Here is a 16,036-nt window from a genome sequence, read left to right on the forward strand (position 1 = left end):
AAAGAAAGTCCTGAAACATTAGCAAAAGAATATATTTCCATTAAGTGCATGACGGACATGGAAATGATGCTATTGCAGTCGTCAACTCTCAACCTAGATTTGTCAAATTTTTGCCAAGTATTACTGGTAGTGGTTCATTTTGGTTAATCTGCTTACTGAGACACAATAGTTTCTGGGTTTTTGCTTTAAATGTTCAACTGTATGGATTTACTAATCCCCCCTGCTTTAATAACAAGGCCAGCAATCAAAAAGACTGTTGTAAAGGTCACCTATAGATCAGGTCCGTTAGCACACCTAGTGTAGCATCAATACCAATGCCCTCTTTTCCAATAATGAGAGACGTTACTTTAAACAGGTAAACAAAACATCTGGTTGCCAAACTTCATCACTCCGTTTTCATCTTCTCAATTTAATGTTTTTCTTAATTCTGTTAAAATGATTGTGCGCAAACAAGAAACGTTGCATTTGATGTGTTTAGTCTGACATCACACAGAGACACCTATTAGACGGGACAGAAGGTGTTACAGGCAAGTTTATTCAACCATAAATGCTTCATATAAACAAGTGTGCACAGAGGGGAGACCTTGTCCTCAAGGACCTGTTCCTAAACCAAACTCTACCTGAGATTCAATTCAGTTCACCTTTTTCACGTGCTATTCACATAACAATGTAGAGAAACAAAACTAGACTATTTAGTTTTCTGTGGCATGTGTCGATGCTACAGTACAACATGTCAGACAGCAGGTCTCAGTGACGGTTTTGGCAATTCTACAAGCTACAATGTTTGCCTTCATACAAAAGAAAAGTAAAGTCTTATCTCATCAGATTTTATTTTTTTTCATACAAATCTCTTCTAAATCTTCTTACAAGTCTTTAGTATTGCTCTTGCTACATTGAAAAAATAGAAAAATTACATCTGAAGTTTGAGCGGTGGTTGTGGTGTTTATAAAGAGCTTGGCTCTTGATTGTTCATGGCTATGTTTCAATAGTCCTTAGCTGCTTACTCTCCACGTTTCCTTGCCTCTGTAATGGCCAGCTTCACATAGACAAGAAGGTAGGAACAGAAGAATAAGACATCAAAGAGTTTTAGAGGCTCATCAGCAAAAATAGGAGTCTAAGATTCTGCAGAGGTACACGATGTCACTGCATTGTCCTCTCCCTGAGCTACTTCCACTGGTACCATCGAAGCTGCTGCTGTGTCTGTTGCTACTTCATGTTCTGTGGCCATTAAAGAAGGGTCTGTGTCTGGGGCTTCGAAGGACTCTCCCCCCAGATCAGCCAGTTTGATGTAGCCCTTACTGTTGGAGCGCTCCAGACGAGGGCAGCTGAAGCGCCTGCCTCTGTCGCCTTGACGACACACAGTCACAGACAGGCTGCAGCGCCGTACAGACCTGGGCTGATCCGTGAGGGAGTTGAGAGACAGCCGTGACCCCATCGCCCTGGCAACAGGTGATGGAGGAAACAGCTGGGTCCACTGTGGTTGGGGCTGAGCCTGTGGCTCCCCCTGTTGGTCAGCTATGTCTATGGTTGTTTCCTCATGGCTCTGATGAGGTGGGGGGGAATCCACCGTCGAAGCGTCCTTCTCCTTTGCATCCATCCAGTCCTTCTGGCTGCTGCTGGGTTGTCCTTCCTCACTAATAGTTGCAGCAGCTGCCTCAATAATGACCTCTTCCTCTGAGTGTCTCTCTGACTTGACCCTCTCAGACTCCTCCACCTCACAGTTGTTCAGTTTGATCACAGGGAGGGTGAAAGCGTTCACAGAAGACGTTACGATGGAGGTGGTCTCCCACTGTCGGGGTTGTGGGGCCTGCTCGGTGTTGTTGCTGTAGTCCCTGTAGATGCTGTAGACAGTATCCGTAAAGGTCTGGACATCTCTTGACCAGCTTCGAGGTCTGCTGGCCAATGACGGGCGTCTTAACACCTCATCAACGACTAACTCACCATGGACGCCGAGTCCAGTAGAGGGCCATGAGCTGCGAGTTAGCATCCCACTTGCAGGGAAAGACCCAGACGGGCCTTCAGCATTCCTTGCCTGGGTGTAATTCACCAAACCATTTAGAGGCGAGTACTCCTTGGACCGTATGCTGTGCAGGTCTATAACAGTGGAGTAGATATCCCTCAGGTTAATAATTTTGGTTTTCTTGTCCCGGTTCTCATGGAGGACTGCATTAGCGCAGATGAAGAGAAAAATGCCAATTCCCATCACCAGTGGTCCAAAGACTTTCAGATTGTCCGAGTACAGGTAGTTATCCAGGAAGTCACACAGGAAGCCACAGTTGCGGGAGGGTGTACTGCTGTTGGAATGGCTCTGGTTTAACACCTCTGCCTGGCTGAACACAGGTTTACCACTGGTCAAGTTGGTGGAAACTGGCTGACCTTTGGAGAAGCTCATTCTATTGGTGTGGTATACTCCAGTTCTGCGACGTTCCTGGTACTGCTGCTGGTTCTGGCTTGGCCAGTAGCCCAGCACAGCCATGGAAATCCCAACCATAAGAACTACAACTCCAACACCAGCCACAAAACCGGCCGGGGAGCACAGATTGAGCTTCCCTTTCACCACGACTATGTCATTCTTCTTCTTTTTCCTGGATTTCCGCTTCCTTTTGTTTTCCGCCCGGTTTTTGGAGCGGAGGGAGTCCTGGCGCCGATTCATGCGCAGTAGACCACCTGTGGCTATCATGGTGGTGATTCGACAGCAGGCTTGTCACTTAACCTGGCAGGACAGAAAACAGAAAAAATAATACTATTAAATCCATGTTTTACATGATGAGCAGAAGGTTTAAACTGTCAGCGAGAGCAACAAAGTTCATTTCATGAAGAGATTACACATCTAATCCAGATTTGTAATATAAGGCAGGATTATCTGCAAAACTGGCAAACCACACAACGGCCCATGGATGATTCTGTAACAAATCTTTTGTTAACTTGTGAATGATTTTATCATATTCCACACCACAACACAAAATAAAACTGAAACATAAAGGGCATCAAGGTGTACAAATCTAGTTTTGGTACTAAATAAAAAAATCATCCAACTTCCTGCTACGAGTGCTCTGATATAACAGGCCTAGTTTATATATATATAAGTGATGTTGTGTTATGTATCGGTTTGATTTTGATGCGTCTTCTGTTGGTATAGTAAGTGGGTGAGACTCAATTAGAACACCATGATGCCACATTTTACAGGCTCTAATCTTTATTGAGCAACACTTAAATGAAAATCTAATGACAGTTGGTGAGTTGTTGTCAATCAGATGTGAAGAACAATGCAGTTAGATGTGTTTTTACACTTTTTTTTTTAGAAATGAATGTTTAACATCAAAGATAACTACTTATCAGGGGCTTAGTAATCTCCCGTTGTAAAACTAATTGGTTTCTTTGGCAAAATGTTTCTTTATGACAGATACTGGGTTACTCCAGCCCTGTATCTGAGATTATCCTACAGCAAGAGTATTGACATCTTCTTTTTGCAAAACAGGTAGATGCAGTATTAGTCATCAGATAGTCAGTAAACCAACAGATAACATCTTTCTGCTGCTACTGGATCTATAAATACAATGATGTAAGCGAAACAGAGATGGATAGCCAAGTTGACAGTGCTGGAACAGGGAGGAGTGATATTTATCTACACTCAGCTGTGTCGGTGTGATACCAGCCTATGAAAACGTAATGTGTCCAGACAGGAGGCCAGCAGGCATGTTCTCGCCACCTCGCTCTTCCTTCTTTACTCTCTCTCCTGCTCTCCACCCAAATCCATATCACCACCAACCAACGCAGCTGTGCTTCAAAATGACAGCGTCCTTCACAAACACAGCACGTCACAAAAGGAAAATATGAGCCATTAGCAGCTTGTTTACACACCAACACTCTCTGCAACTGAATATGTTGCATTGCTTTTTATGACTAAGCAGCGCAATAGTGGAAGCAGTTGTCCTTTGGGCAATGACGCCAGCAACACAGATCATGATTACAGTACAAACATCTGCCGATGAGTTTCAGCCACATGTGGGGAAGAATAATTGCAGAATAAGGCTGATTACTTTGACTCTACCATTCCCACCTTGATTGTGCTTGGAGCCAGGTATTTAATTTGACTAATCACGTCTAATTGTGTTTGACTTAGGGCTTAGGTTCATGAATAACTTATTGCACAAATTCCTTTCAGAGCTGCAGTTAATAAGAGGCTTCCAGTGGCTGCTCTGGGTGTTTATCTCGCAGTCAAAATAATGATGATGAAGGCCTTTAACAAAAATGCTTTTATGATTCAAGTTATTACAAGCAGTTCCAAGGGAAGTGGAACACGGAGCTCTGCACCTGAGCTTTAAGCAAACACCACACCGGTGCTCAGATGCTGTTTATGACGACTTTGTCAGTATATCACATCCAATAAGCACTCAAATGCCGTCTGGGCGAGCGCAAGTCAACCTGCACAAGAGCTGATGAAGCGTGGGCGGACCTCTCTCTGTGTTTGGAGAGAGAAGGGCAGCGGGAACGTTGACCAATAGTGGGTGCGGACAGGTCGGGCTGTTTCTCTGTCTGCGGTGCTGAACAGGAAGCTGCCAACTATCCAGCTTGTCTTTTACAAAAAAACAAAAAAGCTGCTGGTCTGGCAGGATGGAGAGGAACGAGGCCGGCTTTTTTTTTTTTTTTTTTACGCTCAGTCCTCACCGAGCTGCGGGGGCGCAGATTTTCGCGCAATGTTGCAAGAGTAATCGACTGTTGACATTACGGCGCATCTGTTTCCCTTCTGTTGGAGAAGCCCGTGAAGCAAATATGGGCTGTTGTGGAGTTTGGAGGTGCCCTGAAAATGTCCAGAGCCACAGCGACACATCTCGCCCCAAACACAAAGAGAACACACGGATTTTTTTTTTTTTTTAGGCTCTAAAGGTGCAGGCAGATGACAAAACATGCACCTCTATCACGGCCTGACGAAGCCCATGCTTTCATAACTAACGCTACAACTCGATGCTGTGTAGTAATAATTTCACGTTTATTCAAATGGACGAAGCAAGTCTCTGAATTGTCTTATTAACCTACAATAAAACGATTATTCACGACAGCATCGCAAACTTTAGCGAATAGAACCACCTCTAAAATAATGCTTTCTTTTGTACTTCATGCCTTTCATATGCCTATTCGACAGATGATGTATCAGATATGTATGGAAAGCCCAAAAGATGTCCATCACATTGTTACAAAATGATCCTTTTAATCTCACGGATAAAAGTAGGCTTCACGGACTGGAGTGCGCATAGCTCCAAGTACACCGCCTTCCCGACATCAAAACTCTTGTCCGTCGATTAATTCCCGTTTAGAATAACAACTCCGCAACTAAACCCATCAGCCTCACAATAAAAAATACTTCTTAAAACCATCGCTTTACCTCGATACCAGCCTCTGAGGAGTCAAAATGGAATCAGACGCGACTGCAAAGCACAAAAGACGCTCGGATATTCCGCTGGAGGCAGAGACAGGAGGAGAACTGATCGGGAGGGGAAGGAAAAGACACACACAAAAAAAAAAATCCTAAAACAGCAAGTCTCTTACCAGAAATCGCTGATTGGCGATCAAGCATCTTCAAAGGCGCACTCCTCGTTTAGCTGTGCATGTCGTGGTGCGCCACTTTGGTGCCAAGGCTGGAAGAGTGGTTTCCAGTTGAACGCAGATTCACAATAGACCGGCAGGGGCGGGCCAAGTGCGTTTCCATTGGTGCTGATTATTGGGCAACGTGAAGAACGAGGGCTGCTCAGGACATTTATCATCCTTTAGGTTGTACTCCAAATGTTTCCAGATGTGTTTTTTTTTTTACTCCTGATTCGTTTACATATTTGGACACTAAAGCGGGATACTGCTGATTACACTTGATTGTCTCTTATACAGAATGTCATTGGCATTTTCTGCACAAGGATATGGATTTTTTTTATGCCATGCAGAAAGAGGAAGGGGACTGCAGAGATCTCTTATTTATGCAAAGGCTTCTCATACATAAGGGAATAAACACAATACATGCATGGCTGTGTTATTGGTTTCATGTTAAACACGAGGACACACAAAACACACTTAAACACATACATTCGTATTTTCATACATGCAGTGCTGTCCTCTCCCTACACTTCTCCCTTGGGTTAGATTGCTATAATTGCCTGTATGCTGCGTCCTCGTGTTTAACAAAATGAAATACGACAGAGTCCAGATGTGTTTCACTGATGTGAGACTGGAGACAGAGGCAGCAGCTCTGTACTGGGCAGGGGATGGAAGCAGCATGAATAACAAAGCTTAGCGCTGATGCTCCAGAGAGCTCACTGCAAATTTATGACCCAGAAATGTGTGGTTCTTTTTTGTTTGTTTGTTTATGGCATAAATTAAAGGGAGAAACAGAGGAACTCTAGTTTGTAATGCGGCATTTGGAGTCGGAGTATACATTGACATGGGGAATAATCCAGGGGTTTTAAAAAAAGAAAAACTGTCTTTAATCCATGATGATACTGAAGGCGGTGGAGGTCTGGAGCAGCTTTTAGTTAAGCTCATGTGATATGTAGGAAGACACAGTGAGTTACAACAGATGTTTCTGAGTTACTGACATGGGCTTATAACCTCATAAAACTTTGATACTGTGAACAAATTCTGCAAATATTCCAAAACATGCTCTCTCAATATAACTGAGCCTCAATAGCAGTATAATTGGCTGGGATCGGTAATTTGACAATATGTAAATCATGATTGAATATGCATGAGCCTATCAAACCTGTACATGATTGTCAAGTTGTTTAATCACTGCAAATCATCCACTTGAAAAGGTCTTATTGCTCTACCCGTAAAATGACTGGATTCCACTCCAACATAAACTTCTCTCCTTTTGTGTCCTTTTATTTTGAAAGTTAGTTTTCAGCAGTCAGTTAGCGTGGTTCACTGTTAGTTTGTTAGCTGCCAGTTAGGCTATCTCTGTTAGCTGGGCACGATCCATAAAAAAAAAGAAAAAGGAGACACAAGGAGTTTGTGTTTGAGTGGAATCAATTATCTTATGGTATGATGTTATTGAACCACTCGACAAGGGAAAGAACCGGCTGCCTCTTTGGAATTGTAGAAAAATCCCTTTTGAGCAGTTTTGCAGCTTGTCAGATTGTCTCTCTTCGTTGGAGCAGCGTGTTACCTGGTGGCCTGCTGCCCCTCAGGCTGTGTGTGTCTTTTAATGTTCGAGGTGGACTTGCACTGTGAAGACTAATCCCTTCCGGGATCCCTTGTTTCATGATTCTTCTTTTGACTGCAGATTCTGCGTACCATTCTATTTAATAATTACTATTTCAAATAATTTAACAGTATATTTTAATCATTTAAGGAGTCTACATCTGTACGCTACCTTGAGTTTTATTTTGAAACAAATGTTTCTGTCTTTAAAACAGATGTTTTTAATGCTGTAGATTTACTTATTTATGTTTATCTCTATTATTTCTAATCCTACAAACAAGCTGACATCACAATGATAAATTGTATAAAATTTTAGTCTAGATGTCAAAAAATAAGGCAAGGAGGTTCATCACAGGGCTTTGTGGAAAATCCAAGATGGTAGATGAAACAAACAAGTCAGACACTCTGAGAGTTTTTTGCCTTTATATGTAATGCTACATGTAATTGGATGTATGAGTGAAAAAGAACATATTGACAAGCAGGGATCTCCCACTTGTGGATCTCCCACTGAAATTCAGGGTTTTGAGTGTAAATCCAAAAGTGACGTTTTCAGATTCTGTCATTTGTCCAACCAGCAGTCCAAGACCGAAGACACTTCTTTACTGTCATGAATAACAATGAACAGCAGCAAATGCTCAACTTAATACAGCTGGAACCAGAAAATAAAAAGCACACAGAAATGATTATTGATTATTAACAGTTGATGATTCGGTCACTGCTCTTTACCATCTCAAAATTGCAGTATTAATGGTGTATCTTTTATCAAGACTCCCCAATTACAAATTCGGAAACAAATTTGTGAATCTGCAGACCAACACAAAACACAAGTCAACTAACTCCCTTACTGCCATCAACCACACATCATATCCCCCCTCATTATGTCATAGTCAAGAGATTATGCTCCCTCAACAGCTCTTGAACCCAATCATTAATCAGTGTGAGAACCCACTCACAGATTTACAGCAAGTGTAGCTGTGTCTGTATTTCAGCGTGATCTCATTTGCCCCGTACAAAATGCCGTCTGGGTCTCTCTCCAATGGATCTGTATTTATGGTGGTAAATGTGCTCTGTGTCAAGTATGGTGGAATGACCTGTTCTCCTAAATGTATTCAATATATTAGAGAAAAGAGTAAGAAAAAAAAAGTCATTCATTAGTCTTTTCACAATGTAGGTCTGTGGAGAAATCCACTGGTTATTGGCCATCATGCAGAGAAATGTTGAAGTAATTGCTATCTCATTGTTATAGGATGTTTAGTTTCCACTGCCTGCAGGTGAAAGAGTACCAGAGTGCAGACCTTTGCAGAAGCTGCAAAAAGGAGATAATTCTGCAGATCTTATTTAAAAACTTGCCTTAATGACTTTACGCTCACATACTTAATCATTTCTTATCAGACACCCCAAGGTAATTAAACCCAGCTAAAGCATGTTAATGAAGTGGGAACTCTGTGTCGTAGAAAGAAAAAGGATGGAAGGTAGTATGGATAAAAAGAAAAGAGGGATGTAAAAGACAAAAAAAAGAAAAGACAGACTGGAAAGATACAAGGATTTCTGTTATGTCATACGCTCCTTAAACCAGGTCTTTCATGTTTGGGGAGGGGTGTTGCCATCCACACTGCAGCAGTAATTCAATAATTCAATTTATTCCTCCATGATCATATCATGTCTGTCACGGTTATTTAACACACCGCTCCTCCCATCCTGTCGGCCTTGGATGATGTGTATCCCATGTGCAGTATTTTTCAAGCTATAGGAGATTTGCTCCTATACCATTTTCTGATGCTTATCAAAACATTCAGTAGATCATCCCTCACACATGCAGGCATCCCAGGAGACGGTGCACCACAGTGAGGCTGTAGTGTCAAAAATAGTTCCAGTGGTTCTCCTTCTGAAATCTACCCGGCTGTGTTGCTGCTCATATCTGCAGAGCACAGAACACACACACAAAAAAAAAGGACATTCAAGCCATTTCACTTTATCCTCGAGCTTCCTCTCCTTGTCAGACTCTCTTTTAGTTTACAATGTGCTGGTTAATAGCAAAGACATATATCCGAGGCAGCATCCAGAGCTGCAGGGGGTTCATTTCATTCTCGAGCTGGCTAATTGGGAAAGTAGAAAGTTGAAATGTGGGCTCAGCGAGAGATCGAATCCCTCCAGGAGATGTCATTATTACAGCCTTGGTTAGTGCAGGAGTCAGGGAGCTTTGCACTTGAAGAGATAAAAGCCTCGCTCCCTTCTGAGGCCTTTGAAATAAAGACATGGTTTTGTGAGAGCTTAAACAGATGTAAGTCGGTTGATGGGCTATCAATTAAAAGGAAAACTACTGTGGTCCAAGTCGTTGAGGGGAAAAGAATATGCTTCTCATCTTGTTGGCTGTAAATAACAAGGCAACCATCCAGCTTGTCATATTGCTGACAAGTGCACAATAATGTAAAGGCTATCTTTAAATATAAAACAACTTTCAAAGTGTATTCTTTATATCTGAAGCTCAAGCCATTCCATGGTCACAGCTTCTTCCTACCTGTGAATACAATCAAAGCCGCTCAGCCCCCTCCACACCCACAGGAGAGACCTGCTGGCCATTTCATTTGACTGGTATCTGAATTTCCTACATTCCTTTATGCTTATATGTTTTATAGCACACACACTTTATGAATGATCATTGTTTAAGTCACAGGGCACATAACATACTTTCTGATGAGTGGGCATATGTCTCAGTTAAAACTTGTTCTAAACAGGGCGCTGGTGGTCTAGCAGTTAGGACGCGCCCCATTTTCAGAGGCTACAGTCCTCCAAGCAGGCGACCCAAGTTCAAGGCTGACCTGTGGCTCCTTTCCTGCATGTCATTCCCCTCTCTCGCTCCCAAAATCTTACTGTATCCACTGTCCTATCTTAATGGAGGCAAGAGAACCCCCCACCCTCAAAAAACAATAAAATGAAATGAAACCAATAATAATAATTATAAAAAGTTTTCTTAGCTTCTACACTTGGAAAAACATCTGTTGGTAGTTATTCCATTCCATTGTGTAAAACTATCAAAGTGATTGTGGTAAATCATTAGCAACCTCAGTCAGTGATAAATGGCTGTCATGTGAATATCTTTAATTGTAGATTAAAAGAAATGCTTCTCAAAAGATGTAAAGGTTTTTTTTTTGCTAGGGGACTAGCTGTAGATAGATATGATTTGACGCTAGAGGGTGTATACACAGCTGGAGAATTACTTGTGGGACTGACTCAAATAACCCTACATATTGAAGAAACACATCCCTGTGTGGAACAGCATGGCTGACTGATGTGTTTTTAACATCAATGAAGCAGGAAAGCAGAGAAATAAGATAAAACAGGCTTTGGAGGCCGATTCAATTCTTGTCATTGGGATTGATTTGTTGTTTGTTTTGTTATTTAGATTGAAGAAAATATAGATTAAAGAAATGTATCCTTTAAAGCCTCCTTATTGCTTCTAGGTCAAACCTACACTGTAACATACATTGTACTTTTACGTATCCCTGTACCTTTGCAGAAGCCTACGTACGTATAGCCTCAAAAATGGAACTACGCAATGGAACGACACAGACTGCAAGCCCTGTGATTGGCTACAAGTTTATTGTGTCTACTCTAGTGTGAGATATGAACAAATTTGTCAAATCTGTTTGCTGAAATGCGAAAATATGGAACTGCATTTCCTTATCCATGACTCATAGTGGTCGAACAAGTGCAAAAAAAAAAATTCAATGTCTCCTATCTTTTCTTCTTTGCAATAATTACAGTATAATAAACTGCTGCTTAATATCTACATAGTTTCCTGTACACAAAAACAGAGGGTTTGCAGGAAGTGGCAACCACCAGTGTTAAAAGATGAATCCAATGGGGAAGTGCAAAAACTGAAGTTGCTTGAGTGTCCGCCTGAGGCTGCCTCTAAGAGACCCAGAAGTCACAATCACACCCCATTCAAAAATGCCCATTTATACAGCAGAAAATAACACGTTAACAGCTTGGTAGCAAAAACAATTTTGGTCTGATTAGTTATTGTTAGTATGAATTTTCATGAATTCATACATTCTGGTAACTTTGTGAATGAACCATTTAAATTTGTCTACCCTCTAAGAGTAACTCTTCTGTCAGGTTCAAGGTGAAACCATATCTATGTAAGGCATCTCATGGCAGCAGAGTTATATTTGTTTTGGAGCCAACTGTCTATTGTAAAAGAAGGTTTTCTCATAATGAAGTATATATGTCTGACATTTACGAGTCAAGCAGATGCCTTGCCTTATAGAGATGTACCAAAGTAGCCAAGAATTTGTAGGATGTACCTTCTAGCAGAATATAAGTAAGTCTGTGAACATAGAAACTTTGTCAGTACGTTGTCAGTTCGTGATTGTTAACAAATTGTGTTCTGTTACAACTGTCTGACCTTGGCCGATTAAACCGCGTTATAATCCACAGTCTGTTTCACAATTTCATCATTGAATTTATACAGCAGCAACAACCCCCACCCAACAGTTATCGTCTTCATCAGCACACACTGTAGGGGGGGATTTTTTAAATAATTCATCAATATAGATTTTATGTAGGATACTAGTTATGCAAAGTTAGGTGCCCAAAAATCCGCCTTAGCTGCAGCTCTTAGTATGTTGCCAAATTGACTGAAGCTAGCTTGAGACAGCATTTCCAGCATGGCGACTGCCACCGATGGGCTCCAAAGCCCCTGCATTTACAGATGGTTAACATCACTCATGCTTCTTCTGTAGATATATACAGTCTATGGTTTGCAGGTGGAGTATTGCAGAGATAGACAGAAACACCAACACACAGGTGTGTAGTGCTAAAGACGGCTAAGGTCACACTAGCATAGCTCCAGCAAAGATTTGACACAAAAGTATGAATCAGACTTAAGTACACAACCCATTCTTTCCCTACTTTGTATGTTTTATAGCCTGGATTATGTGTTAAACACCCATGAAATCCCAAATGGTTCACAATATAAACTTCTATATCATTGAGTATAAATCACATTAGATGCTATCAGGCACAACATAGGGTCAAGAAGAAGAAATAAATAACAATTAAACACTGATGACATTCTGTTGACCTTCAGCTTTGTACTGAAGCTGCACCATCTTCATTATCTTGCACAATGTCAATTGAAACAGTGGAATGTAGGACCTCCCACATAAATCACCCCATAGTTTCCCACTGTAACCATCACATGCACCATTGTCTGCTCAGGTACAATGGGGAAAAAAAACATTCCTTTGATAAATCACCATTAGGTTCCATCTGCAGCTTCTGGATGTGGCTAATGAGATGCGTGACAGCTTAGCGACTGATGCAGGTCATGGAGACATATGGGCATTTGTGGTCCGTTTCTATGTTCGGCAGCCATGCGTCTCTGACATCATGTGGAGCACTGGAAATGGGACCAGACACCCAGTTACAGCTGGCACAGGGACCAGTAGATTGGTTAAGGAGGAAAAAAAGAGATCAAGAGAGCTTGGATTGATGGGGGCTGGGGGGTAGGAGAGCAGCAGGTGAACTCTTGTTCCCAGCAGGTAGCGGTTCCCACTGGTGACCTTGTTTCATTATCCACAGTAAAAATGGCTGATTAATTGGCAACCAATGACCTGAACACGAATAGAGGCCAGTAGAAGCCCACATATCATCAGCTAACACTAATGGGAATTCACTGGAAAAATGGATGTTAATATTCTCTTATATTGGATAAAAGGCCTAGTTAGAGAACTTGGACACCTCTTTTAAGACTGAACCTAGTTAAACCAAAGTTTGCCAAAAGAAAATGCAAAAACTAGCTCTGTCTTTTTCTCAAACTTTCTCCAAAGATACTTATTAAGAGGATAATAAACAGCAGCGTGTGCATTATCTCAAGGAAAGACAGTAATTATAATCCTAAACATCAAAAGCTCTGTTCCTAGTAAAATGCAGGATCATGAATCCTGTAGGCTGAGCAGCAACAAAGGATTTTTGTGTGTGTTTTTGTTTGGCTTCATGGCCAAATTTTGCAGTGCAGCGAGGCAGTTGCGCAATCAGGGCTGATTCTGGGTGCTCGTAAGATGCAAGCTTCATGGGATCACAGTGAGACAGCCCTCTTTGATCTCCCATCCTGGATAATATAGGTCATCTCTTCAGGGAGAAACAACAAAGACCAAATGAGGCAGAAAATACCATTCAACCCACCTCTGGAGCAAGAAGCAAATAGTCCCTGCAGTGCTGCTTTACGGACCACAACAAAAAAAGCCTTAAAGACCCTTTTTTGGGGGGTCTTGATCTATGTCATTTCCAACAAACCCGCCCGTCAGCTTGTGTGCTGACGAGAGGAAAAGGAATTTTTTCAAATGTGAAGTATTGCGTCTGTCATTTCCTATTCTGCTGTCTGTATGTGGAGCCTGTTCAGGCTGGGTATCCATGGCAACCGTTTTATAATGCCTCCCGAAACACCTAAGAAGAGGCTTCTTTTTATCTGGGCTGGAGGGCTGGGACAGAGGCAGCAGAGAATCAAATTAGATGGCAAAAGTGACAGCTATACATAGACTATTACGTATAATTTTCTTGTTTTTCCCCTTTTTGTAAAATTTTTATAAAATCACTCTTTAAAGGAGTGCCTTACATAAAGGGAATAGATAGCGGGAAAATAGCTCACCCTGAGAGACCTTAGGCAAAAAAAAAGATTAAAAAAGATCTTGTCGATTTGTGCACAACAACCTCATGTCCAAAAAAAACTCTTGTGCATGTAGTTTTTACGATTCCTCTCTTGTAAAAGGTTATTTATATACCATTGGTGCTTAAAATGCAGAGAAATATGTCATCTTTGCTTGTGATTCAGTGAGACATGCTGGCACTGACATTCACTTCACAAAAGCATGTTCAGCGGGTACGGGAGGACGAGTCCAGTCATGTGGAATACAGCAGGCCTGAGCATGATGGGAGGGGGGCACACAGCCAGCTGGGTCTTCTGCAGGGGTGAGCCTGAGCCCATGCCAAGAGCTGACAGGACCAATCAGGGAAGAGCCCAACCCTCACCCATGCATGGGAATCAGCCCGTAAGAGGAGCCCAGGTCGAGGGCATCTGCAGGGGTTCATCACCATGGATACTGCAGCAGTCACACAAAATTACCTGAGCAGGTAATCCAAGTGGAAGAAATGCGGTGTCCTCGCTTTGGCTGCACGAGGCTTCCATGACCTTCAGTGACGTCAGCGCTTCTCAGAACAGTCATAAGCTGCAGAGTGAGGAAGCAAAAATATTGACATCTTTTGGATGCTAGGTGGCTAAAGCATCCAATGATAAATGAAGAATAGACAAATTACTATTTCTACTTTTCAAGAGAGCAAGAAGAAATGGATCTGAGAAATGGAAGAAAAACAAGAAGAAAGGGTGTCAACATGTAGGCTGTGAAGAAGTCGCTCTTAATTTCTGCACAATCCTAAAAGTGGATTTTAGTCTAATGTGACCAGTTTGTCTTTTTCACAGCTCCTCTCCCTTTTCTATTTTCAGTTATGTGACACATATGGTGCTATCTCAACTTTGTGTCAGGTGATTCTGGAGACAAGATGGCTTGGTAGGAGCCCAAAAAAACAAACTCCCAATGGTGTTCTTTCTTTCTTTGAATGAGCTCTTTAATCACTTAAAAAGGCTCCACTGACTCATTAAAGCGAGTGGCACAAAAGCATCAGTGCTGAGAGATAGGTGTGACTGCTGGGATGAAGGACTTCTTTGTATTTTCTCCACTTTGGAGTCAAATATGTTGTTAATCTGATGATATGGATTCTCTCCAAAACTGATTTGCTCAGTTATCCGATGATACAGTCTTCCTCACTGCATATGTTTAGCAAATGAATCATTATCTCCACCACCACATTCCCAGTCGTGTAACAACCGCTTGACCATTTATTTCCAATCAAATGGGTTTCATCTCGGTGGTCAACCTGATACAACCACTTTTGACTGCTTTTATCTGGAGTATCTTTGAGGTCATTCGTCTTTTCATATGCTAATTATTTTATCAACATTTCCAGATGAATTAAGCCTTGGCAGGGCACAGACTCGTTTGTGTTATCGAGCATATTAACCTTTACTGCTGGAAGGACAACTGAAAATCATAACTGTCCAGAGTGTATTCAGAATATAGACATTTTTTTCTTCTGCTAACTGAGTGAAATTAATTGAGTCATGACACATTGGTGGTGTTTTGTTTGAGGAAAATTTTGCTTCAACTTAAACTCATTCGATTGACCTTCATTCTTTCTTTACCACAAACCATAAATGAGCAAAGCAATAAAATAAATCATCTACAAAGCAAATGATCGTGACCTCAGTTCAACACACCGTCAGTACAAAGGAGATCACATAATTATTGATTGTGTTATTCTCGAGTCTCTGAAGTTCAAAGAGAGGTCAAAGCTCTCATGAGACACAACCTGTCCTGTCAGTGATCTCCTGTGTTCAAATGTCACATAAAAAAAAAATAATGTCAAGAAAGAGACATAAAGAAAAGCAATTAAATTTGATCAAAGAGCGAGAAGGTAAACTGGGTTACCCTGGGTATTGGAATTCCAGTGGCAACACCATGTGCTTCACAGGAAATGGAAGAAATTTACAGGGGAGGTATGTTTTCATTTACTCGAAGTTGATATGGCCCAACGTTTAGGCTTACTGTACCCTTGTTCTACATCCAGCAGAAAGCTTATTGGTAGAGTATTATAATTATTTGGGGTTTTGTTTCTGGCCAAATGATTCACATGAGGCATTTACTCACCCTCTTTTATGTAGGAGATGTACAGAAGCCCTTAAAGGACACACATCAATATATTTGATTTACTCCATTCCCCCCATGATAATGAG

The 16,036-nt window shown here is 41.6% G+C and overlaps 1 protein-coding gene across 2 annotated transcripts; it reads right to left on the reverse strand.

Annotated features, from left to right (window-relative positions):
* Window positions 1-514: 514 nt before the first annotated feature.
* Window positions 515-5,700, reverse strand: LOC109981156 (transmembrane protein 200A). Of its 2 annotated transcripts, none has more exons than XM_020629821.3 (2): window positions 5,548-5,700; window positions 515-2,713 (listed from the first exon to the last, which is right to left on the reverse strand). In XM_020629821.3, exon 2 carries the CDS (start codon window positions 2,678-2,680, stop codon window positions 1,115-1,117), a length of 1,566 nt encoding a protein of 521 aa, XP_020485477.1. In that variant the 5' UTR covers window positions 2,681-2,713; window positions 5,548-5,700; the 3' UTR covers window positions 515-1,114. The 2 variants fall into 2 exon arrangements, with proteins under 2 accessions (XP_020485477.1, XP_020485486.1); XM_020629830.3 differs by lacking the exon at window positions 5,548-5,700 and adding an exon at window positions 5,384-5,503.
* Between the last annotated feature and the right edge of the window lie 10,336 nt (window positions 5,701-16,036).

This window comes from Labrus bergylta, chromosome 4 (assembly GCF_963930695.1).
Source record: "Labrus bergylta chromosome 4, fLabBer1.1, whole genome shotgun sequence".
Lineage (NCBI taxonomy): Eukaryota > Metazoa > Chordata > Actinopteri > Labriformes > Labridae > Labrus > Labrus bergylta.